At 46.0% G+C, this 25292-nt stretch overlaps 1 protein-coding gene across 1 annotated transcript in view; it reads right to left on the reverse strand.

The window, feature by feature from the left end:
- The window catches only part of PLPP3 (phospholipid phosphatase 3), an 83425-nt gene that overhangs the window by 23630 nt on the left and 34503 nt on the right, over positions 1 to 25292 (reverse strand). The window contains exons 2-4 of the mRNA XM_044238325.1: positions 18687 to 18844; positions 3283 to 3563; positions 2799 to 2856 (exon numbers count right to left, since the gene is read on the reverse strand). Coding sequence (XP_044094260.1) covers positions 2799 to 2856; positions 3283 to 3563; positions 18687 to 18844 — 497 coding nt within the window. The remainder of the gene's footprint in view (positions 1 to 2798; positions 2857 to 3282; positions 3564 to 18686; positions 18845 to 25292) is intronic.

The following is a 25292-nucleotide window of genomic DNA, read 5'->3' on the forward strand; positions in this document are numbered from 1 at the left end:
GGTCTGCCAGACCTTAAGGGAAAACACCATCCATGCTACACCCAACTGGTTCAAAGGTGATTTTCCCCAACGCCCCAGAGAAGCCGCACTGGCGAAGACCAGGGTCTCCTCTGCCCACCTCCACTTCCTGAAGCTCCACAGAGCAGCACTGGGGGTGGGTGGCGGGGGGCTGCTCGGAAGGCAGCATTTCCCACGGACCCTGACCCGCAGCAACGGTGTTCTCGAAAGCTCTGCACACCGGACATTCAGAGGGTTGAGATTTCTGCGTAGCGTCATGTAGAAATGCACCTGACAACGAGTACCGTCCTCCTTGGAATTTAGCCTCAGGGGTTGTTTCAGGGCAAGATAACCTTAGAGCTAAAAATAAGAGCCCTGGGTTTATATGTTGTATATATGGGGATCCGTGAGTTGTGCACGTCCCAATGTGTGCAGTGGTGTGTGCGTGGCTGCGTGTGTGTGTGTGCCATGAGACACGAGGGCGATGGAGGACTAAGAAGGCTCTTCTCTTCCTCCCTCCCTCTTCCCTGCCTCCTTCCCCTCCTTCTTTCCAGAAACATAAAAGCACTATAATTTCTTTCCTCCCCCAAAGATGCAAACAAACATTCGGTACGAATCCACCCTCACTCCTCACCCCTGCGGAGGAGGTTTCTGGCTATAATCATAGCTGGTGGGAGGCGGTCATGGGGAGTGGGGGCGGTGGGGCACAGCTCCTCCATTAAAGTAGATCTGAAGAAAGGCAGGTTGCTGAAATGGAAATTAGAGTGGGGAGATTATACTCTTTTTCTTTTATTTTCTAAAAGATTTTATTTATTTGACAGAGAGAGAGAGAGAGAGAGAGAGAGAGAGCATAAGTAGGGGGGAGCAGCAGGCAGGGGAAAAGCAGACTCCCAGCTGAGCAAGGAGCTCAATGCGGGGCTTGATCCCAGGGCCCCAGGATCATGACCTGAGCCGGAGGCAGACACTTAACCAACTGCGCCAGATGAACACCTGGCAAACTTTTGTTCTTTAAGGTGATCCTGGTGGGGTTGTTTTTGTGTTCTGAAGAGCAGTAGCATGAAAACCACAGACTGTGATCCTGCTGTCAGCAAGAAAAGCCTTCAAATATACTTTCTCCCTTTTATAGGAGATAGAAATTTTATTACTAAAACTCTTAAGATTCGGGTTGATTGGTGGGTTTCCAGCTAAGAATGAGGTTATCAAAATGCATCTCATCGAGTTACTGAGAGAACCGAATGCCGTCTTGTGAGCTTGCCCAGTGTCCAGCACACAGAAGGCACCAGAAATGTGTCAGCACCTTTATCTTTTCAGTGGCTGTAGAGCACACGGTGCACAGGGTTGGTTTCAAAATTACCCAGCATTTTTCTCTTGGGAAAAATAAGAAGGAATAGGAGAAAAATGAACATAGACCCACTCCTCCAAGCACCTTTGCAAACACTGAAATTACATTTGTAAAATTGTTTCCAGACGGGAGTAAAGTATAAAAAAAAAAAGAAATAGGAAACTAAATATCTTCGCTACATTAGCTTTCTAAAAGCAGAGCAAAAGCAAAACAACAACAACAAATGAAGAAGGGAGGGGAGCACAATTCGTGAATAAATAAAATCCATGTCTGAGGGTTTTCTAGGCTGGGGCCCACCTTTCAGCTCTGTATCCCAGGTAATGGGAAGCCCGAAGGCCTCCGGGCTTGGAAAGGATGGCGAGGGAAAACAAAACAAAACAAAACCCTTCTGCTAGTTTTTCCAAATCCTAATTATGTTTTGTAAGTAAGTCAAAATCAAAACGCTCTTTCTGCAAACAGCTTATGCTCCCCTGAGCTACGTCTGACCTCTCAGCGCCTTCTTGCTCTTCATCAAAGGGGCCGAAAGCAGGAAGTGCCTTGGCACAGGGACCTCATTCAAGGGGAGAGGAGAGGCAGGGGACCGCATGTAACTCACAAAGAGAAACAGACCAGCCGCTGTCTGGGCAGCAGCTGGAGACGAGCCCTCGGCCTGCCCTGTCCCAGCGCCTCTAGGAAATCAGAGCAGACGTGGCCATGGGAAAGGCAACATGGGGGGTCAGATCATGGCCCCACCACCAGCTGAGGGACCCCCCCAACACACTGCTTAGCCTCCCTGGGGCTTGGTCTCTGGATCCCAGCAGCAGGGATACCCATGTCATGCCTCACTGTGTTATTATGAGATCACTTGTGCTCAAAGAGGCAGAATTATACTGTCACACGTGAAATCACTCCCCATCGCCAGATACTGATAATTTTGAAAGCCTTTCCCTCTGCAGGGGATGGAGGAGGGTTGGCATTGCGAACACCACAAGGAATTTTATGACAGAGCTTAGATGTGAGCAACAGTGCCAGTGCCCGTGTGAATTCTGACCATTCACTTGAATTCTCTGAGCCTTACTTAATAATCCGTTCCCACAAAAGAGATAATACTACTTCTAACCTAGGGTGCCTGGAAGGGTCAGCTGAGTTAAAGGATGTTCAGAAAACAGTTTTGTTACATTAAAATGTGATACACGTGTCTTCGTCACCTTTTAACTTCAAAATGGGTGCACAGTCCTTATCAAAGAGCCATGATAAGTATTAGTTTTATTTGAAAAATGGGAAACATCTAGAAAGTAAAACAACTTCTAATGATGCCATGGCAGAGCTCAAAACAGAACCTCACTTTTCTAGCTAACTTCTCTTTCAAGGATTTCACAATGACAGCTCTCCCTAACCATCCCGAGGGCTCTCTGCTCCGGAGAGATGTGAGCTGGGGCGGGGCCCTACACGGCACTGGAATCAGAAGGAAGGTACTTACCACCAAATACAGCATAGTGTACATGGAGAAGGAGGCGTGGCCAGAGAAGAAGGACTTCCTGCAAGAGCAAGAGAGGGGCATGAGGGGGCCATATTCACACCCTGACACATGTTTGCCTGTCTGTATTCCCTCCGTAGACTGTGACCTTGACAGCAGCACTATCTTGTTTGGTTTTGTATCCTTGGTAGTGCTTTGGATACATTGTCTAGAACCTAGCAGGCACCCACGGATGCGTGAGCAAGCGGATGGATGGATGGATGGAGGGATGGACTTCCCAGTGTTCTATCATAATTGCTATTTATCAATATATCTAAAAAATTTGACCCTGAGTTCCTTAAGAATGGGGACTGTGCCTTATACACCCCTTGAAACCGAAGCCCAGCCCTGAACTTGGCACCTCGTGCAGTAGGCGCCTTAGCAAGTGTTCCCCAAACTGCCTGCATCCAAGGCGTGCACACCGTGCCCGTGGCAGGCGGCGACTCACCTGGCTTCCTGGACTTTGCTGTCGTCCCCTCTGCATTTGTAGTTTTGGATGTAGCCCTCGGAGCAGTTGATCTGGCTGAAATCGGGGTTGCAGACGCTCAAGAAGTGAGGACGCAGGCGGCCTATGGAGACTTTGGCAATGTCTGTGAAGGACTGGCTGATGGCACAGCCAAAGAGGAAGCAGCCCACCTGCTTATAGAGGGCCGCCACATAGGGATTCTGAATCGTTGACCGGGACTTCTCCTTCAGGTAGTAGATGCGGTAGAACTCCCCAGTGATGATCTGAAAGGAAACCAATAGGGGAGTTAGGCAGTATTGAGACTGGACATGAAACCGGAGGTTGTAAAGGATATTTACTGATGGAAGAGAATGTTCTGTGTATAACTGCTGGCTATAACCTAGAAAGTCTCAATTTTCAGGACACCTGGGTGGCTCAGTCAGTTAAGCAGCTGCCTTCGGCTCACGTCATGATCCCAGGGTCCTGGGATCGAGCCCCACATTGGGCTCCCTCTCTTCTCCCTCTGCTTCTCCCTCTCCCTTTGCCCCTCCCCCTCCCTTGTGTGTACCCTCTTTCTCTCTTTCAAATAAATAATAATAAAAAATTCAATTCAAATAAATAATAATAATAAATTTCAAATAAATAATAAAATCTTTTTAAAAATCTCAATTTTCTATTTGAGAAATACATGGACAGAAATATGCACAGGAGGAAACATAGGAGTGCTAACATGGTCATTTTTCCCTTTTTGAAAAAGTCCCACATGGCCCTATAGTATCTTCGTAAAAACAAAAATATACAAATATATTTATACATATACAAATATAACATTAAATATATATAAATATTATATATCATAGTTATATGTATTTTTTTTTTTTTTTTTACTAAACAAAGAGACAAAGACCCAAATATAGGAAAAAAAAAATTAGATGAACAATCAAGGACATGGTTAAGCATGGCCAGGGCGTCCGAGGATCTGAGCCAATCTCAGGATAGTGGGCTTCGGAGTCAGGGATCAGCAGCCTTGTGTCAACACTGAGCCATGGTGGGAGTTTCTACAGGAAGGTGAATGCCCAAGACCATGTCTTGGGTTTGAGTCCCGGCTGTGCCACTGGCCTGGTGTTGCTCAGTCATGACAACCTCTCCAAGCTTCGGTTTCCTTCTCCATGAAAGGAGGCCGCATGCCCTTGCCGAGTCGTTGGCTTAAATCTGGTAACATGGATGGGAAATTACCTCGGTGATAGAAAGTGATTCTTCCATTTTCCTTTTTAGAAGAATGCTGTGATGAGAACACTGGCCTACAAACTAAGGAACTTTTAATACAATGACCTACGGTGTTTGCAAATTTCCAAGTCTATGGGCATTGTCTTCCATCTCCTCAATTCTACAGGACAGCCAGTGAGTCTTGGCTTTCATACCCTTCCCCGATCACACCGTGTTTACTCCTAACACTTCAGGGAGACTTCTCACCCCTGGGAAAAGAGGAGCCACCAGTCACAGATGACCCAGTCTCCACCAGGGATTGCTCCCAGATGCTTTATTTCATGAAATCCTGACAATGGCCATGAGACAGGTATGGCTGAAGCTCAAACAAGGGAAGCGGCAGCTCGACCCACACTGCCTGGTGTGACATTAAGAACAGGGCTCCAGCTCGTTCCTCGCAAGGCTAACGCCCGTGATGCCTACACAATAGAGGACCATCCCACTTCGGTCATGCCCAACCACACAGCCTGCTGCTCTTGTCTTAACTCCACAGCACAGCCCCGGCCACTTCCTGATTGCAACCACAGTCCAGGGACAGCAACAGTCAACTCATCACGCTCCACAGAGCTCCTTTTACAGCTTCTCGAGGGGCAGGGTGATGAGCCACGCTTGCTCTTTCAGGGAAGCCCAGTGTGTGTTCACAACCACAAGGGAAGTAATAGACAGACGTATCCGGCCACTCCTTTCCAAAGTCTCCCGTTATTGTTGGGGAAGGGGTCAAGGCATGGGGTCTGATCCAAGTTCTCAGGGGCTCCCAAGTCTAGTGGGGGGTGGGAGGGATTGGCCAGGTGGAAAGAAGATGCCAGCTGGGCCCAGGAGCCAGCAGGTGCGGGAGCGAGAACAGCCACCAGCACTGCTAACGTTTGTACAGCGAGTCTGTGTTTATAAATACTTGATTATTTCTAAGCGGTACGCTTTGGTTCCCAGATCACACTGAGTGTGATTCAGAGGGAGATGGTCAAAGGCCAGTCTAGCACACAGTACTGGCTTAGCCATTCTCTGGGAGAGCACTGATCGCACAGATGTGCTCAGAGACTACTGGTTGCATGAATGAATGAAAGGAAGAAGGACCATAGTCTTCACAGTTGTTTTATTATAAAACTGGAAATATCCTCTAAATATTACTGAAAGGCCTTTGATAACATGCTGCAGAGATTAAAACCTGAGAAGCACAGCACATCAGAAATGAAAGGGTCCATTATACATGGAAGAAACTGAGGTCCAAATTAACTAGCAAGGAAAGATTGGACCCAGGTGTTCTAGCTCCCCACCCAGCAATCTTTCCTACTGTTGCCGGTCTAATTCCCCTTTGAACCTGTTTATACTTTTACCCTGTGTAACCTTACGGGCTAACAAGTTCCAGATGTCCACTGCCACCATCACGCTCTTTCTTCTTTATTTATAAATCACACTCGCATGACTTTGGACTCAAGGAGACGAACGCTCAACTAGGAGGCAGTGGCCAGGGTTCAAGTCCCTACTCACTGAGTGAACATGAGATAAGCCAGTATCTGCATTTGCAAAATAAGGACGCTAGACTCTGTAATTTATCCCTTCATAATTGCAATGACATTTACTTTCAACTCCCCTGTGCTACCTCCACCACTAGCCTCCCAACCAAGCAAAGGCAATAAGCAACAGCACAGGAAAGTACTTCCTCAAAGAGACGATGCCATGGCCACGGGGCAGAACCAAGGCCCTATGCATAGTCCCTGCCCTTGAATGATTCCTGAGTTCCTTGATGTGTCACAGCTACAAATTAAGAAACTCTAAACTGATCTGGCTTGAGCCTGACTTCCTATTTGATGCTGAAAAAGAACATGTGGCTTTTCACTGCCAATCAGCAACTCGTAGGTGAATTTACTGATTAATCTCAGGCGAGTCACCCCTGTGCTTCTGTCACTTCAGGGAGAAAGGGTTTTTTTTTTTTTTTTTTTTTTTTTAAAGATTTTATTTATTTATTTGACAGAGAGAGATCACAAGTAGGCAGAGAAGCAGGCAGAGAGAGAGGAGGAAGCAGGCTCCCTGCTGAGCAGAGAGCCCGATGCGGGCCTCGATCCCAGGACCCTGAGATCATGACCTGAGCCGAAGGCAGCGGCTTAACCCACTGAGCCACCCAGGCGCCCAGGGAGAAAGGGTTTGATTACAGCTCAAGGGCTACTTTCAGCTCTAACATCCCTTCATTCTAAAACTCCAGTTTCAGTGCCAGGGGCTCGCACGTGGCAAGCCACCAGTTAAAATGCTTTCTCCTCTCACGGGAGGAGAAAGGGGTAAAGAAGCTGTTTCGTGGCATCTCAAATTCCTAGTAACTAAGCTATTAATAGCAGTACCCTTGTCCATTTCTTTTGAACTTTACAGTTTCATTTGATCTGTGATTCTGTGAAGAATTTACACCCACTGTACAGCTGAGGATGGTAAGGCTCTGAGGGACAGGCACTTCGCTGAAGGAGTTGAGGCTTCTTAGTGACAGAACAAAAGTGGAGCCCAGATATGCTGACCCTTAAGTTCAAAGACTCACAACAGACTATATGGACAGAATGTTTTGTTACAGATCTTTCTCGACTTATGATGGTGTTACGTCCTGATAAAACTCATCCTAACTAGAAAATACTGTAACTCAAAGATGAACTGAATACACCGCCTGAACATCATAGCTTCGCCTCACCAACCTTAAACATACTCAGAACACTGACATTTGCCTAGGGTTGGGCATAATCAATTACCACAATGCCTGTGTTGTAATTAAGTATAGAATAGCATGTGTAATTTATTGGCTACTGCACTGAAAGTGAAAAAGAGAAGGGCAGCATGGGTACAGAAAGGCTGTTTACGCTCGTGATCACATGGCTTGGCTGCGAGCTGGGGCTCACTGCTGCTGCCCAGCCTCACCAGAAGGCACCCGTACCACAGATTCTTAGCCCATGAGGGGAAAAAAAAAAATCAAGTACAGCTTCTACTGACTGTGCATTGCTTGTGCACCATTGTAAAGTCGTAATTCAAACCATCGTAAACTGGGCATCAGCTGTATTTCTATCGTTATTAAAAACAATTTCCACTGCAGAACAGCAATGGCGTATTTTCAAGGACAGGAACGGGCTGAAGCCATTTAGCAGACATACGACTCCAGGACCACATGGCCTTCTGGGGCAGCCCTGACAGATCTCGCAGTTAATGAGCAACAAATTATGTATTTTCTCTATCCCCTTGTACAGAAGGGTCGGGGAGTCGACAACATGGCCATAAATCATCATTATGAACCAGCCGGACTTGGCTTCTTGTAATCCTAACCCTTAAAAGACCACTAAAGGAGATTCGGGCTGGGAGAGTGGGGCAAACATCTCACCTCTGCAGAAGAGGCAAAAGCTTAAATTGTTCTCTGACACATTACACACCTAATGCTGGAGTTCCAGATTGACTGCTTTCGGACCTTATTCATCCCTCACAATGTTTTTATTCCTGGGTCATAAAATCAGCTCTTCCCTTCCCCTATGAAGGCTAGGGCCCCACCCAGGACTCCAACCCCTGGAGCCTGCATTTCTGCTTCAGTCAGCGAAGTTGTGATATGTAAATTTCGCTGCCCAGAAGAATGCCTTCAATGTTGATCCCTTTCTAAAAGAGCAAGCAACAGATTCAGGGAGATGGCAAGCTGCCACGCAGCAGAGGAGAGTTCTCCCCTACCTGCCTTTTAAAGCACTTGGCACAGAATCTGGAAACTAATAAAGTGGGAAAACACTGCAATTAAGCTACGAGGGGACAGAAAGGGATCTCAACTTGCCTGACAATGGTAACGGTTTGTCCCCAGCTCCAAGAGCATGCCTCTCTGCCTATCCTCTCTGGTGTCAAAGAGCTTGATGGCCCACATGTTCACAAGTATCAAAGTGTTCCAGAGAGGAAATTTGGAGAACATTAACTTTTTGGAAAAGAGAGAGCATGCGGTGGTCAAAGAGGCACTGACTTTGGAGCCAGAAAATCCTTAGTCTGAAGCCCATTTCTTACCTTAGGCAAGTGCCTTCACCTCTCTGGGCTTAGGTCTTCTCATCGATAAAAGTAAGATAAAAATCATCCACCTGGTGGGATTGCCAAGGGATGCAAGCAGGTGATATGCCAAATGGCTGGCCCCCAGCAGAAGACCCCTCCAAAAGTTAATTTTTTTTCTCTTTCCTTCAGAGAAGAGGAAATAAAAAATCAACACATACTTGTAGAAAATATCTTTTCTAAGCTCTTTCCAAAAGCTCCTTAGAAATGAACATTCCAAATCGAAGAGTTTGGAAGTACCACCCCTCCAGAGTAGAACCAGAAGATATGTGTACCGATACGTTGGTTTTGACCACTGGGCCTACAGGATGTCTTTCTCAGAGGAGCTAAGCAGAAGAGAAGCCTAAACCCCAGGCAGCAAGGGCAGGCCTACAGTACTGTTTAGGTCACTTGTCACATTCCTCTCTATAAATGATCCCAAGAAAAGTTAAGACTTGTGGACAGTGTCCCAACAATCCATCTTCGAGAGACTTTTGAGTTCCAAGGACAAACATCCCTATTTTTCTGATCTGCTTGAATAATAATAATATTTGCAGAGCGTTTTACTACTTACAAAGCATTTTCACATCCGCTGCACTATCTGCGTCTCACAACACCCTAGGAATTACTCAATTCTTGTCACCACTTTAAAAGTGAGTATAGGGGAGACCAGAGACCAGTGAATCAGGCTTGGTCAGAAATTCGGCGATAGCAGGGCTGCAGCCGCAGTATGGACCCCACTCCAGTTCCTGTGCCCTGTCCCACGGCACGAAGCCAGCTTTCTGTGTGAAGTCCTAGCAGGCAGCATGATCTGAGTTTCTGGGGAGACGGATGCTCCTGGAGCATGTGGTGAGGTCACTTACTCGTCAGGCACTTGCACACCTCAGCCCCTGTGAGCCACAGTGCACCAAGCTGTTCTTTCACATCTTGGTTGTGTGCATGAATGAACTTCTTTCTGTGCAGAACAGAATCATTCATTCAACAAACACTGGGCTCTCAGTCCTAAGAGAAAGGGAAACGTATTTGGGTCCTGCTGCTACAGATGGGGACGGTAGCTGCATTTTCTCTGAAGCTGAATGCTCCATCTCGTACAACAAGATGTAGCACCTTTCGTGACTAGAAAGAACTGATGAGAAATTTCATCCTCGCTGCTTCTCCCGCTTGATCGTCTTCAGCGTTTTGGCAAGAGATCGGTGCAGTGCAGACTGGGAAAGGCAAGGAGGACAGAGCTCTGTGCAAGGCCACCAGTGGAGTTTCTGGGCCCCATGGGTAAGTCAAAACTCCAAAATCCAGCATATAGACAGCAAAGAGGCCAGAGAGAGGCCCAGAAGCTAGTGATGGCCAAAATCAGTGGTGGCTGCCCAAAGCCCAGACACTTTATGAAGAAGGCATTCTGAAGGATGAAGCATCATTATTTTCCCAAAGGTCAGGACTTAGAGCCACAGGTCTCCTACATGACTAGGCCTGCCTATCTGTGCAAGGAGCTTCAGGATGGGTTTTCTGTACCACCTCCTGGGGCCCATCTCTTACTCTGTTTTGACACCGAATTCCCTAAGCTTCCTGAATAATGCACCACAGTGCTTTTCTTCCTATTTCTCAAATACTTATCTCCTTGCCTTTCTGCTGTGATCTCTGCTGCTTCAGCAGTTTGAATTATTACCTCTGGGAAGATGACCACCCAAAGGGCATCTCTCTCTCTCTCTCTCTCTCTCTCACTTTAGCTTACCCCTTATTCCAGTCAGCCCTCTACCGATCTTCTGCCAAATCTCCCAACTAGCATCACGGATGACATTAGGATGTCAACCCAACCCAGTCTCACATCACGCTCATTTCAACTTCTGTCCCAAACCTCACGGCTCTTCCCTTCATCTCTGTTCGAGTCACCACCATACGACTGCAAAGACATGACCCTGTAGGCCTCCTTATCCCACTGCCATCCACATGTGGTCACCCTGCTTCTGCAAGCTGCCTCCCGTCCATCTCCTCCCTCCTCCTCTTGCATCACCCCCACCGTGGTTCAGGTCTCATCCTCACCTTAGCTGTAAAACTGATGAAGCTAGCTTCAAATACTTCCATCAGTCTCCAGTCCACTAATTTGGGCACAAAGTCCTTGACATTCAAGGCATTTCACCATCTTGCTGTGTTCTCTTTATCTTTTATCTCTATCTACTTACTCCCAGATACTCTATTTTTCCAGCTGAACAGGTCTGCTTTACAGTTCCTGAAAATACTCCATTGTTTCTGCTTCTCATCCCTGAAGCAATCCCTTCTGCCTAGAAGCCTCTCTGATGAAAGTCCTTCAAAGTAGAGCTCTAGTGTCAACTCACAGATGGGGTTAGAGTTCTGGCTTTTAACTTCAAGGTCTTGGATGATTGAGCACTATAACTCTTGTTCCCTTACGTGTAAAAAGGCGATGACACCAGTTCCAAGAGCTCCAGGGTCATTGTGATAATAAAGTGGGACTATTGCTCAATGGATGATGATGGTGGCAATGATGATGAAGTCTTCAGCAACGAAAATAGCCTCAGTCATCTTCCTCTGAATTCCCATAGCAGCACTTTATTTATACCTCACACCATCTACTGCCTTTGGTCTCCTTTGTCCTTGAAGCTCTCGGCTCTGGGGCCCACCACCAGCAGAGAGTGCTCTGGCTCTCCTCATGTTCTCTAATCAACTCCTCAGTCTTCCGGAGAGTAATAGTGCAGTCGGTCTTCTCCTTGCCTGGCTTCCCCTTTAGACCACCAGCTCCTAGTTTTATATCTGCATCTTAATACAAGCTGTAGGCCGAGGTGTCTATCACAATGCTTCCTTGCTCTAAGGGCAATCTCACCGAGCATCCACCTACAGCCGGCCACTGCCTTCTGCAAAGCCACTTCATACAAAACCCTACTGCACACCATTGGTCTTAGGATCTTAGGCGATCATCTGTGCAGTGTTCATGTAGACCTCCTCCATACACTGAGCTCTCCAAGCAAGCCCAGAAATGACACAGTTTTATAGCTCATGAAATAAAGAGCACTCCGCATAGTACCTAGCACAGAGCAGGCCTTCAATAAATGTCAGTCCAAGCACTGGGCTTTGAAGCCAGAGAGAGACTGGGGTTTTAATTCCTGCTCCCTCGTTCACTAAACTGAGAGTAACCTTGCACTAGCGGCCTCTACCTCGGAAGCCTCCTATCCTGCCTTATTTATAAAAAGGGGTAAATAATACCTAAGTCACCTAACTGTTGAAGAGGATTTAAGATAAGGCCTTAGTCTCTCCCTGCCACCCCAACATTAGATCGCTTATAAATGCTATCAGATTTCCCACCCCATCCCCTAATGCACAGACTCTCAGAATGGATTTCTCAGCCTCCAGAGCATTATCACTTAAAATGGATAAATTATACCCTAAAGATACAAATGTAGTGATCTGAAGGGGCACATGCACCCAAATGTTTATAGCAGCAATGTCCACAGTAGCCAAACTATGGAAAGAATGTAGATGTCCATCAACAAATGAATGGATAAAGAAGATGTGGTATATATACAATGGAATACTATGCAGCCATCAAAAGAAATGAATTCTTGCCATCTGTGACAAGGTGGATGAAACTAGAGGGTATTATGCTTAGTGAAATAAGTCAACCAGAGAAAGACAATTATCATATGATCTCCTGATATGAGGAAGTTGAGAGGCAACGTGGGGGGGTTGGGGGTAGGAAAGGAATAAATGAAACAAGATGGGATCAGGAGGGAGACAAACCATAAGAGACTCTTAATCTCACAAAACACACTGAGGGTTGTCGGGGGGAGGGGGGCAGGGAGAGGGTGGTTGGATTATGGACACTGGGGAAGGTATATGCTATGGTGAGTGCTGTGAAGTGTGTAAACCTGGCGATTCACAGACCTGTACCCCTGGGGCTAATAATACATTGTATATTAATAAAAAAAATTGAAATGGCTAAATTAAAAACCACTTTCATGCTGGATACATTTTCCAAGTAGTCATTAACCCCTAAGAACTACACAGACCTAAGGGAGAACTGCTGGAACTCTCACGTCTTCCAGGGGCTGGAGAGGTTGTGTGTGTGTGTGTGTGTGTGTGTACGTGTGTGTGCAAACTAAATCCTAATCCAACGCCTGTGTTTGTTAAATGGCAAATAGATGCCCCCTCCCCCCATCTCCTCAGGGATAAGAAGGTCTCAGAAGAACTCTGTAGCCATCTGATCAAGGACCCGCACAGTGGAAGGATTCATGGGGCCACTCTCCGTGGGTGGTCCTGGTAATTGCACAGATGTCGTGGACTGTAAACCAGGGGACCGGGTCTCCTACCAAGGCACTGCTGGGCCAGCCTGGCTTCACTGTTTTCAGAGTTGAAAACTCGCCTAACCTTTAATGAGGAGGCAATCTTGGGGAACCTTGTTTTCTTGGCAGTGCTCTCTCAGATAAAGGGGGCTGGGGGCGTGGGGAGGAAGTAATGAAATCCAGATGTGGGCACACTGAAGCGCGATCCTGAATAAACAAGTCTTGGAGGTATTAAGCTCTTCTTCTTGTCTCTCCAGCAAGAAATCTGTACGTCCTACAGAGCATGTTCCCATGTGCATCCTGGGCCATATTTAAGATTTGAGGGAAGAAGATGGCATACTTTTCCTTGCTACACAGGTCCTTTGACATTTCCTGGACTAATTTTTTTTTTTTTTTTTTAAATTTTCTGCCCGAAATGTATCGCTTGTGATTTGAGCACCACAGTCTGTGCCTTGCATGAGCAATTCAAAGCCAGACCGGGCCAGTCAGTCCCTGTCCCTCCCTGCTTTGGCTCGCAGGGTAACAGAAGAATAAACAAGTAAACACACAGGACAGTTCCACCCAGTGACTGCAAAGTCCGAGGCTGGCCCAGAGAATCTCTGGGACCTTTGGAAGTTGGGGGAGGAGGCAACCAATGAATGTTTCCTGGAGAGAGAGATGTCTGTGGGGGGTGGATGTAGTTCCTACCCCGGGCAAGGGGGAAAGCCTGGTCTCGGCCTTCTAGGAACCTATTATCTAGCTGGGGAGACAAGACCTGGACACAGAGCACATGACCAGGCCAGAAGTATGGAAGGTACTATTTGCTTGAGCTGCAACTAGGGCAGAGGTACACCACCAGGTCCCTAGCACCTGCTACCTCGGAGTGCTTGAGAAGTAATTGTGGAAGACAGGCAGGCTTTACCAGGCAGCAGTGGGGCCGTTATTTAGGGAGGGGAAAAAAAAGAAAAGAAGGAAAAAAAAAAGCCTTGCTTTTGAATCAGAGGACCCCTGGTCTGGCCCTGCCACTAATTAGTTATGGGAAAGTCACTTAATATCCTTGATCCCCAGTTGCCTTGGCTGTCACAGTCCACCTCCCAGGATCACCACCAGGTGCAAATCAGGGGATGTGCCCAAAATGTGCACTTTGTTAACTGCAGGATGCTACGGAAATGAAAGGGAGATTCTCGCTGACGGCATGCATAATGGCACTTGATTTGACCTCCAGAAAAACCCTATGGAGCTGGAGAACCACTGTCCCCAATCCACAGAAAAGGAAGGTATAGTTCTTTCCCAAAGGGGTCTGATCATGAATACGCACAAAAGTTAGGACGGGAACCTAAACCAGATGATGCCCAAGTCTGAGCTGTTTCTCTAATGAGCAGTATTATTACAGAAGTCACATTCAACAGGATCTCTGAGGAGGAGTAGAATTCATATGGCCAGAGGGAGGGGGGAGAGGCTGCACCCACGCCTCATCCACGCTTCAACTCCTAGATATTAAGAATCTATATAAACCACTTTCAGGGTCTGACCAAGGCAAGCACAGAGCCCATGTTTATTTGAAATGAACCCTGAGCATTTTTTTCCGTATTAAAATCTTCGCGCATAATGCCTTTCACGGTGTAGCGTAAGGCAAACGGAGAGGAGGCTAGGTAGGGGGTGATACTTTACTGGTTTTGCTCCTAATCTCACTGCTGCTAGAGTCATTAAACCTTTACAAGGCAGGGATAGGAACCCCTGCTCTGTGGATTTGGAAAGAATTCCTATTATGCTATAATTCCAGAATCTGAGATACATCTGAAAAAGCAGTCAAAACGACTAGATTTTTCCACATCTCCTGCCATAGAAAGGTGTCTGCTTTCTCTATAATTGCTGACGACCTGTGTGTCCACATCATACTCTGTCTTACAGTGGCCCCCCACTCCTTTGCTGTGGGGACACTCACACTGGAGCGAGGGCACCCAAATCAGCCAAGGCGTCTCTTGTTGTTTTAAACAAACTCGAGGTCGGCAGGCAAGAGAAGGCCCGGCCAGCAAGAAGTGGGATGATTAGATTTCCAGCCCTGGATCCCCCTCTCCGTCCCTGACTGTCATTCACGCCCTCTGATCAGAAGGAGATCCGGGATGGAGCCAGCCAGGCTCTAGGGCCAGTCGTAATGGGAAAGTGGGAAATGTGTTGTTGTTGTTGTTGTTGAATTTAGGCCATATATAGGTTTTCCAGAATTGAGCATACTAAAGTGAATAACTCATTTTTCCTCTGAGGTCTCTGCTTCTGCTTGTTTCCACGAGGACTCAAGTACTGAATGGCAGGTAAGTAGGTAAGCAGACCTCACGATGGGCCCAGAACTCAACACACGCCTCCGACTGAAAAGCGGACGTAGCTGGATCTGGAGGTCAAGCCCTCTTGCAAAGAGCACTGGAGGGAGTCAAGAGATCTGGGTTTTAGTGAATTAACTACAAGGAAAGAGTGGGAGACAGGATGGGTCCCAAGGCTGGAGCTCCTTTCCTGACTCTATTTTTATTAGACATGAGGTCTTAGCCAAGTCACTTCACCACTTTTTGACTGTTTACTCAATTGCCAATAAAACAGTTCACATTTATTGAGTATACTATAGATGCCAAGCATGGAATTACTTTACATACATCATCTCCATTTCACAGATGAGCCTACTAAAGCTAAAAGGGGTTAATTCACTTGCTACACATTCCACAGCAGGAGTTCAGATATGCTCATACCTTTAACCCCTAGGCTAAAGGGAAACCTTGAAGATTACCTAGCTACTGGGGCTTCTGCAAGGGTGAAATGCTTAAACATGGTTCATAGGTTTCTAGGACACATAATAGCGCTTAACAAAGGACACCAATTATTGTGGTATTTTCTTGCCTGCTTCCCTCCCCCACCCCCTCACCCATTTGGAACTATAGGAAAGTACTCTCCAAGCCTATTTTGCTGACATCCTACGGGATAAGGAAGCAATGCCCTTGCTCATCCTAGATCCAAGGCCACAGCACGTGACTGCCTGTTTCAAGGAAACCTGAGAGGTCAAGGAGCACTTTAATTAAAACACCAACATGACATGAGGAGAAAAGCAAGCCAAACTAAACTCCTTAAAGCAGATATTTCTCAGAAATGCTGGCCTTTCAAGAGGAAGAAGGGGCTGGTCTTGGCCAACAGCAGAGAAAGGGCTGCTGAGCAGGAGTTTTGCTTAAGGAAGGAAGCCCAGGCGAGAAGCCCAGCCCTTCGAGAAGCATCTTTAGCACCGTGTCCATCTAACCCAGAACTACAAGGTCCATTCCCACGAATAATGGTGTTTGAGTCTCACAGCCATTCCCATGAGTGAACGCAACACAGATGAGGAAAACGAGGGCTGGAGAGAGTGGTGGTTCACCAGGTTCACGTAGCAGTGGGTGCCACAGCCTCTGAAGGGTGCCGCTGTCCGCTGCACTGGGCCCAGGAGCTGCCCCACCAGGCAAGCCCATGTTAACTGCATGCAGAGAGAGCAAAGGGCACATGACTCCCCTGTCCCCGTGCTATTCTTATCTTAACCACTCCTGGGTTATAGTCAGCTTCCTAGAAGCCCTCAGTTAACTAATCCTCCAAGTGTCAAAAACACCTGTTCAAACCTTAGTACAAGATACTGTACAATTATTTGCCTGCTGTGACAAACTTCTCTTCCACGAAAAGCCATGCAACTCAACTGCACACTGTCAGTTTGGAGCAATAGTAAAATTAGATCTTATATCTCTCAGTTTCTGAACACAAAGATCCTCAGTCCACCTTTAAGAAACTTCTAGAGTTGCCAAATGGACTGTTTTTATTTTAAAGGTTGGAAAGAATTCTACTAGTCCCCATCCCCCTCTCCCAATTTCAAACTGTTGATTGTGTGCCTGGTTTACGATGTTATTAAAAAACAAAGAGGGGTCTCAAAGTTTACAACCAACCCCCAGAGTGGGGAAGTCAAAAGAAAAACTTCATGAAATGTGTTTCAGTACCATCAGCAACATGTGATCCAGAACAGGCAAGAGTAGCCAACTGCCTATCCCTTGGCAATTGATTTGGAAAGGAGAGCCACTCACAATGTGAAGTCAAGTCTCCAAAATGGAAACAGAGTTATGAAAAAAGCTAGGGATAGGCTAGAGCCCCCAATTTTATTTGCTAGAGACATTGAGCATATCATTTAACCCCTTTGAGCTTCCAGTTTTCCATTTGTATAATGGGGATATTAGCACTTAACTCATGTAGAATAGTCTTAACTTTAGCTTCCTTCCTTCTTGGCTTCTAATACAGGGCAAAGATAAGCTTCCAAGTTCTGGCTAATATAAACAGGACTCAAGGAACTGAGAGGAAGAATTTATGACCTTGGTGGACATGACGCTTGTCCCTTATGCCCACGTGGCTAGGGTTCAAGGGCAGAGATCAGCAGAAAATTCTGGAGGTGGGTCATGGACAGCTGTGAAAATGCAGGACTCATAAATTATGAGACAGATTACCATCAGTTACGCTCTTCACCCCTGCCCTAAATGGACACGTCTAAAACAGGGTGGTGACTTTCCAAGTCAGGCCATACCCCAATTTCCACGATGTGGCTGTTGCTCAAAATAATTTTAGACTTGGTTCCAAAGTCCGTGGCTCATTTTTGCATCCTCAATGAGGACTTCATCCTTTAAGGGAAGACCTGTATGTTTATGCTTGCACCTGAGTAACCTATTCTGCAATTGGGAGTTTGCAAACTATTTCAGTATTCATGACCTCTTTTACTGTTCATCACAATACTATGAAGCAAGATGGTCATCTCTGGTTTTAAGGATGTACGGCTTGTTAGCAGAATGCCAGGTCTAGAACCTTGGTCTCTCGATTCCAAGTGCCATTTTATCTTCACTTTTCCACCACCATCCCTGGGTGTGAGAAGTGAATGATATGCCAGAGAACATCAGTGGCATAACCACTGTTACAGCAGCACAGCCATGGTGTGAACAGAGCCCAGAAAATGCCTGTGACATCTGATGGCATCCCCCTCTCTCTGGGGCTCAGTGTCAGGGCTCAGAGCTCAGACTCTGGGCTAAGGGGCAGCTGGGTTCAATTCCTGACTCTGCAGCTCCAAGTGATCTTGGGCAAATTATTTTTACTCTTGCAGACCTCAGTATTTTAATTTGTAGAAGAAAGATAAGAACAGAATCTAGAGGGACGCCTGGGTGGCTCAGTAGGTTAAAGCCTCTGCCTTCAACTCGGGTCATGATCCCAGGGTCCCACGATAGAACCCCACATCTGGCTCTCTGTTCAGCAGGGAGCCTGCTTCCCCCCTCTCTCTCTGCCTGCCTCTCTGCCTACTTGTGATCTCTGTCTGTCAAATAAATAAATAAAGTCTTAAAAAAAAAAAAGAACAGTATCTAGACTTTACTAGATGGTTGTGAGGATCAGGCAAAGTATTTTAGGGTGGGGGGCTTTGTGTACTTTCATGACACTTTTAGTATATGCATGCATATAGAAATTATACTTCTGGTGTATTCATGTATACATATATATTTAGTATTTGAAAATACTTTTCTTAAAGTATTTCTTAAATGATTTTTCTTTATTTTTTAGAGAGAGAGAGCACAAGCTGGGAGAGGGGCAGTCCTGCAAGGAGCCCAATGTGGGACTTGATCCCAGGACCCTGGAATCTTGACCTGACCCAAAGGCATCTGCTTCACCAACTGAGCTACCCAGGTGCCCCTGAAAATACTTTAAGTAACAGTAATAATGTAAATAAACAATATTAATAACATGAAATTCTACTTATCTGCCAACTGTGCTGGCTTGGATTTTCTGAAACGGGATCCAGGGGCAGTGAGTGGGGTTGAGCACAGTGGCCCGGATGCTTACCGCAAGGATGGCGATGACGATCCCCACAGCGCAGAGCACGGCATCGTTTATTGTCTCACCGGTTTTCAGAGGATACTTGATGCTCTCATCATTGCAGTAAAACCCTCGGTGGTAAGGTTTGATGGTGCTTGTCTCAATGATGAGGAAGGGCAGGCCAGCTGCTCAAGATGGAACCACCATATGGACCAGAAGAAAAAAAAAGAGAAAGGAGGGGAAAGGGAAAACATCAATGAAAGGAGGCCAAAGAAACACTGACGGACAGCAAAGACCACCCTAAATAAGAACATTGACAGTGACAGTAATTCCTTGCATTTGTAGCCATATGTATGGGCCACAGAGAGTGTTCAGTACATGCACGCACTTTCTCCTTCCTGGTCAGCCCCAAGAGGAGCATCCAAGGGTACTGTGGGAGGCAGTGGAGGAGCCAGGGCAGGAGTTTTCCCCCTGTGCCAAAATACCCTCCTAAAATTTAAGCCCAGTTTGTAATATTGACCAACAGAGCCTCAGTCTAATGACGTCTCATTCATCAAGAGTGTTAGTTGTCACTATACCCTCTTGGAGAAGCTCCTCCCGGGGCTCTGCTGCTTGGAGAAGGGAAGGCCTTGGAGTCACGGAACCTGAATTTGAATCTCAAATCCATCACTTCCTAGCAATGTGACCTTTGGTTCTAATTCCATTTTCCTGAGCCTCAGTTTCCTCGCAAATGAGTTGTGAGGACTCAAAGAGAATGAAGCCCACAGAACTCCTAGCATGGTGCCTGGCACTTAGTAGCTGCTCAGTGGGGCCCTTTTCAACCTCTTTCTTCCACTGAAGAGTCACTAAGAAGACTAAGTGAGCTGAGTGGGGCCCTGCTGCCCGCAGTCCTGGAGCAGAGCCCAAGGGCATCCGGGAGCACCAGGCCGCCCTGGCAGCTGTTGCCGGTTTATCAGTGTTAGCTTAGATGCCATTCTCTTAAAGGTCATGGCAAATGGATTCCATCACCTCCCAGGAAAAGCTCTTCATAACTCTGAAGCAAAAAGCAAAGGCCTACAGTATCTCTTGCCTGGTCACTGCAATGTCCTCCACATCACTCTCCTGGTTTTCACTGACTCTCACATGTACCTACCAGTTCACTTCCTGACCACAAGCACATCAGTGTCTTGCTTAAGTCTCTTTGATGGCTCTCCATTGCACAGGACAAGATAAAGTCCCTAAGTATGACCTCGGGATTTCCCTGGAACCTGGACCTCTTCTCTCTTGCCTCACGGTCTGCTGCCTTCCTGGACATGGCCTCCAAGGAGAGAGTACACGGAGACTGTGTTTTTGTTCATACTCTTCTCTCCGACTAGAAAATCTCTTCTTTCCCTACCACCCAAGTTCAACACCAAGCCATCATGCTACTTCACAAAGTCAAAGGTGAGCCACCAAATGTTAGAGGACTGGGGAAGACCAAGAAAAGTATCTTATTAATAGCCAGCACTGACGGAACAGCAACACCAGCAATGTGGAAGGTATTTTATATCCATTTTTGCACTGAATCTTCCAACAATCTGAAGAGGTCAAGTTAAATTATTTAAGCACACATCGTTCATTTTCAAGTGAAGAAAACAGAGACGAAAAAAAACAAAAACAAAAAACAGAGACGAAGAATATTTAGCTCATTCAGAGTCTCATAGTCTACCCCCAAATGCCCGGATCCCCCAATTTAACTTTGCAAATTGGTTTCATCCAACTGTGAATTTCATTAGCTGAAAAATCCCAAGATAAGCGGTTGTTGAAAAGATAAAATTCCATTTCCATGTTTCTCAAAAAGGAATTAAATTCACGTCACGTTGCTCGCAGCCCCAGACCGCCTCTTTAAAAAAAAAAAAATGTACCATGAACTCCACAATTTTTCAATTACTTTGGTCCAGCCCAGCAGCGATAAAAACGCTCACTTTCTAAAAAGTGTATTTATGTATCACTGTGCATACACACATGGATTTATTTGGTTTTATTCTTCGGATTTATTTGAATTCTACGGCTATTTATTTTGTGACCCCTAACTGCTTCCTGCTAGAACAACAATTTACTTTATCAAATTCATACTGGTGCTTTGAAAAGAAAGAAACAGCGACACACCACCGCATTGTGCCTGACCTTCTCAAAGTAAACACAGAGGGGCCCTGGAAGCCAGTAACCATTAGCTCTTGAGACTGTCTCTGCAAAGGAGGGAAGCAGGCAAGGGGAGGCAGCTGGGAAACGCGGTGGCACTGAAATTGACAAGAGTATGCAGCCAATCTTTGCAGGTAGAAGGGCTGAGAGGGAAAAAAAAATATCACATAGGCCTGAACCATCTTCATTCTACTATTCGACATTTTGAACTGTGGCCAAGTTGGCCATGAAAAGTAGCCGAGAAGCCAGCAGTATGATATTAATAGTCCGCTTTTAAAGTTCCACACGTCGTGATAAAACGTTGAGGTCCACGTCTGAGCCCGGCCGCAGCCTCCGTGGTGCCTGGGAGCCAATGCGTTGCTAATAAACTCAGGAAGGAGCAGACCCCCGAGTGTCTTACATTTGTGCTATGCTCTCAAGCCCCGGCTTCTATTTTTAATAGTGTTCACATGATAGGCCTGTAAAACATATGTTTCTAAGGACAATAAAACACATATAAAAGAGCTGTGGAGTTAGACAGAACTGGGTTAATGATCTCAACTCGGCTCCCTGCTACTTAAGTGAGTTATTTCCCATCTTCCCCGACGCCCTTCTCATCTACGCAATGGGAAGAACGAGATCCAGTGTGGGGATGGCAGGGATGACAGCACACGGATCCATTCATTCATTCAGCAGACATTTATTCCGTCTTCACTGTGTACCTGCAGTACAAGGAATATGGAGATGGTATAAACCCTGTCCTCAGGGAGCTTACCATCTGGCAGGGGAAGATGGAATGGAAGGAAATCAGCACAGGAAGTGGCGTTAGTGAAAAGAAACCGAGCAACAGCACTGGGTAAGTCAGCACGGCATCAGGGCGCTCACTATGGACACTGAGGAGATGTTAAAAGGACGAAGTAGGGGGGCAATCCCACAGAGAGGGCTAGTGAAGAAAATCTGTTTATTCTGTTCCTTTGGCTTCTCTTAGCCTGGGAGCAATCCAAATCCTTTCTCTTCCTCCTTTGCCTGAGGCTTGGGGAGTTTCCGGTTCTGATTATATGGATGAGGACCACAGACAGACAAGAAGCTGGATCAGAGTGGGTTCTGTTTATTTTCTTGAAAGGCATGGAGATAGCATTTAGAAAACCCAATGGCTTTTTCTGTCTTCCCTACAAACTTGTGGTATGACTGGTGGTGTTGGGGGGGGGGTGCCAGTCAAGTCTTGACTTTGCTCCAGAAAAGAGTAACCTCAGATTGCCTTCATTTGATGGGAAAAGCATAAACATCTTCTCAATGGGGCAGCTAGTCCTCAAGAGACATAACACCATGCCTTGTCTCTCCAGGACACAGGGAGAAGGTTGTTCTTTTTGACAGCAGGATCTCCATTTCCAACACTGGCACCATCTTTACTGCCAACTACTATAGTCCCCGATCCCTTCATTTCAAGAAAATTCCCAGTGCTAGTGCCTGGGAATCTAGAGGTGAATCTCACAGAACCTGCCCTCGAGAGGCTCATGGTATTTTAAGAAAATTACAAAAACAAGTGCATTAAGATATTTCAAAATGTGAGGACTGTACGGAGTACATGTAGTGCCCAAAAGACTGCCATACCAGGAACACCAAAGATGGCCGACAGAGGACGGAAGGCTTGAGGGAACCCTTATGTGAATAGGAGGACTTTCAGATCCAGGGACTAAGTACACTCAAGAAACTCAATGTAGTTTAGTGATTTCAATAAGGCAGTTACCCAAACATATGGCTGTTACGAGAATATGATTTTAAATCTGGCTACAGAGCAGGGAAGAGACGCACCAGTAGACAACGAAAGGAAGAAAGGGAAAGCTAGCACAGAACACAATGATAGAAGCCAACATTTACTAAACAGCTATGTGCCCAAACTGGGCTGAGGAACCCCACACGAATGTTGTTTGACGAACCTGGATGCCTATTATGTTCTCAGCACTGACCCAGCCACTGTGCTAAGGAAAGTCCCAACCTTCAAGCCACCCAAGGGCTAATGGGAGAAGAGTCATAACAACGAATGCATTCAGTCACCCCAAGATTCAAAGGTATTAAAGTTGACTTAACAGAGATACTAGGACTTTTGGGTGCTTTCTAATGGCAGCGAGTTTAAAACAGAGAAGGAAGCCCCTGTGAGTATTGATAAATTAGCTACAGCTCAGCAAATTTCATGGCCTTTGAAGAAAAAGATGCTTTCCATGGAAGAATTAAGGCAATAGCACAGGCGATTATTCACTGAACATTTACCACGTACCACGCATGGGCTCAGTATCTGATTTAACCAACACTCTGAAGCCAATATCCTGGACTTGAGATTTATCTATAATGAAAGCTAATTACAAGCTTTCTGCAAGGCAAAACCAAACTCTAAGTGTGTGTTTGTGTGCATGTACATACCATCTGGTGATTCTAGACCCCAACTCAAAGCACTTCTCCTTCTTTTAATCAAGGATCAATTAACTTCCTATACCTCGAGGGACCTCTTGGGATGTGTAGGTTGCAGAGGAGGCGAAATACGAACTCACTGACAAACACTTAATGGGCAGAAAATCAAAGCATGAAGAAAGGCCCCTGTGTTGGGTTCAGGCCTTTGAAACTTCTTGGGCTTTGAAAAACTAACACTTGAGCAGGTTGGGTGGTTTGGGGGTGGGGTGTAAAAGAAACACAGGGTAAGTTTTTGCGGCCCACCCATTGATAAAGTCATGTGGGAAGTGTTACCAAAGTGACCCAACCCCAGAACCCTGCTCCCTTCAGACCCAGCTTCACGTTTGCACAAAATTAAACACAGCCTCCTGCTCTCAAAGTGCTTTTTAGAAAGCCGTGGCATGTGTCAGGGAAAGAGTGGGGGTAGGAAAGTGAATAAGAAATCTCCACACTTTGCAGGACCCAACTGAGAGCATCAAGGAGAGGCTGCCCGGGCTCCTACAGACCAAAGCCTTCGACTGCCCTTCCCAAAGCTGCCCGGCTTTCTACTTCACCCAATCTGTAGCTACCTTAAAATAAGCAGAGTCCAGGATCTGTGAGAGTAATAATTAAACAAACACCTACCCACAGAAGAACAGTGAGTGCAGAATCCAGATGCGGACGCACTACTTCAATCAGACAGCTAGTAGAAGAACTCCACTACAGTACTTTCGACAACTTACCTACAGCGCAGATTCTACTGCCCTGCTCATTTTACAAATGACAGACTGAGGTTCAGAAAGTTTAAGCAGCTCATCCAAAGGACAAAGCTGGCAAAGAGTACCAATACGGACAGATGTTAGACATACAGATGGAAGGCATGGAGCTTCTGATTTCAAACGGAGAGTCCGATTTGGAATTAATGTATCTGAACTTCCCTAAGAGCTGTGGCCAGGGTTCCCACATGAGTCAGGTGGTCACTGGGATTTGACCTCAGGTCTGTCTGTCTTTAGGTTCATGTTTTCTTACTCCATGACCTGACCCTCTCTTTCTTTATAAATGTATTCCCTGTTAAAATATGACCAACTGCCTTTTTTTTTTTTTAATCTCTTAAGGCCAGAATGGTCAACCCAACTACTACTTAGAGGTTCAAAATACAAATATTTATGTTGCTTGTAAGTGACAGGGTTTCTATTTAAAGTAATTAATTGCTACTGGTCTTAGAAGTGTGCAAACTTTCTTTGGTTTACGATATTTGTCCAGATTTTTATACTGGACACAATCCAGATGAGACAAAACTAAGTTTATTATGAAGGCGTTTCCCACCTTTGAAACAGGCTGCCATGAAAAACACTTGCTGTTGGCTGGTGTGAACAGGCAATATTCTGGGTCTAGGGGTTTTCTTTGACAAATGCTCATTCTTCAAAACTGGAAAGTCCAGTCCCTTTCTTCACAAAAAGAAGATTGTCAGAACTGAAAGCAACTCCGAGGTAGAAGTGAAGAAATTAGTGGCACCTCTAGTCCTGGTGCCTGGGTTTCCCGTGTCCAAGTCCAGGGCCTGCAGTGGAATTCCACAAACATGTAGGACAGTTCCTGGGTACGGGACACTATTAAGTGCTGGGGACACACAGTATCAAGATCCCGAACCGGTTCTGAGTTTCTCAACTTTGGAAAGTCTCAGGTTCTATGACAAAGGGACACCTGTCTCTAGTCTACTCATGGGTGTCAAAAAGAACTTTGGATAGCCTTTCTTATTGAAAAGTGCTTAAAGAGAAAACATTTTATTCTCCAGAATAATATAGGCTACCTTAAAACTCTTAGCTCTGTCTGGCTTTGGTCTTTTCAGTTCGATTTTGAAAGGGCTGTCAGATCCATCAGAGACTAAAAAATAAACTCATAACATGGCATGATACAGACCTTTCATGAAGAGAATCCCAGCCCCCTTTTGTGGACATGATAGTTCTAGTAATCTACAGCTACCAGAGCTAATAGGATTTATGTTTCCTCTACTCCAGGTCAAGCTGGATCACCTCCTTCCTCTTTGACCCCTCTTTTAAATAAGGATGTGAG

The sequence above is a fragment of the Neovison vison genome, chromosome 2 (assembly GCF_020171115.1).
Source record: "Neovison vison isolate M4711 chromosome 2, ASM_NN_V1, whole genome shotgun sequence".
In the NCBI taxonomy this organism is placed as follows: Eukaryota; Metazoa; Chordata; class Mammalia; order Carnivora; family Mustelidae; genus Neogale; species Neogale vison.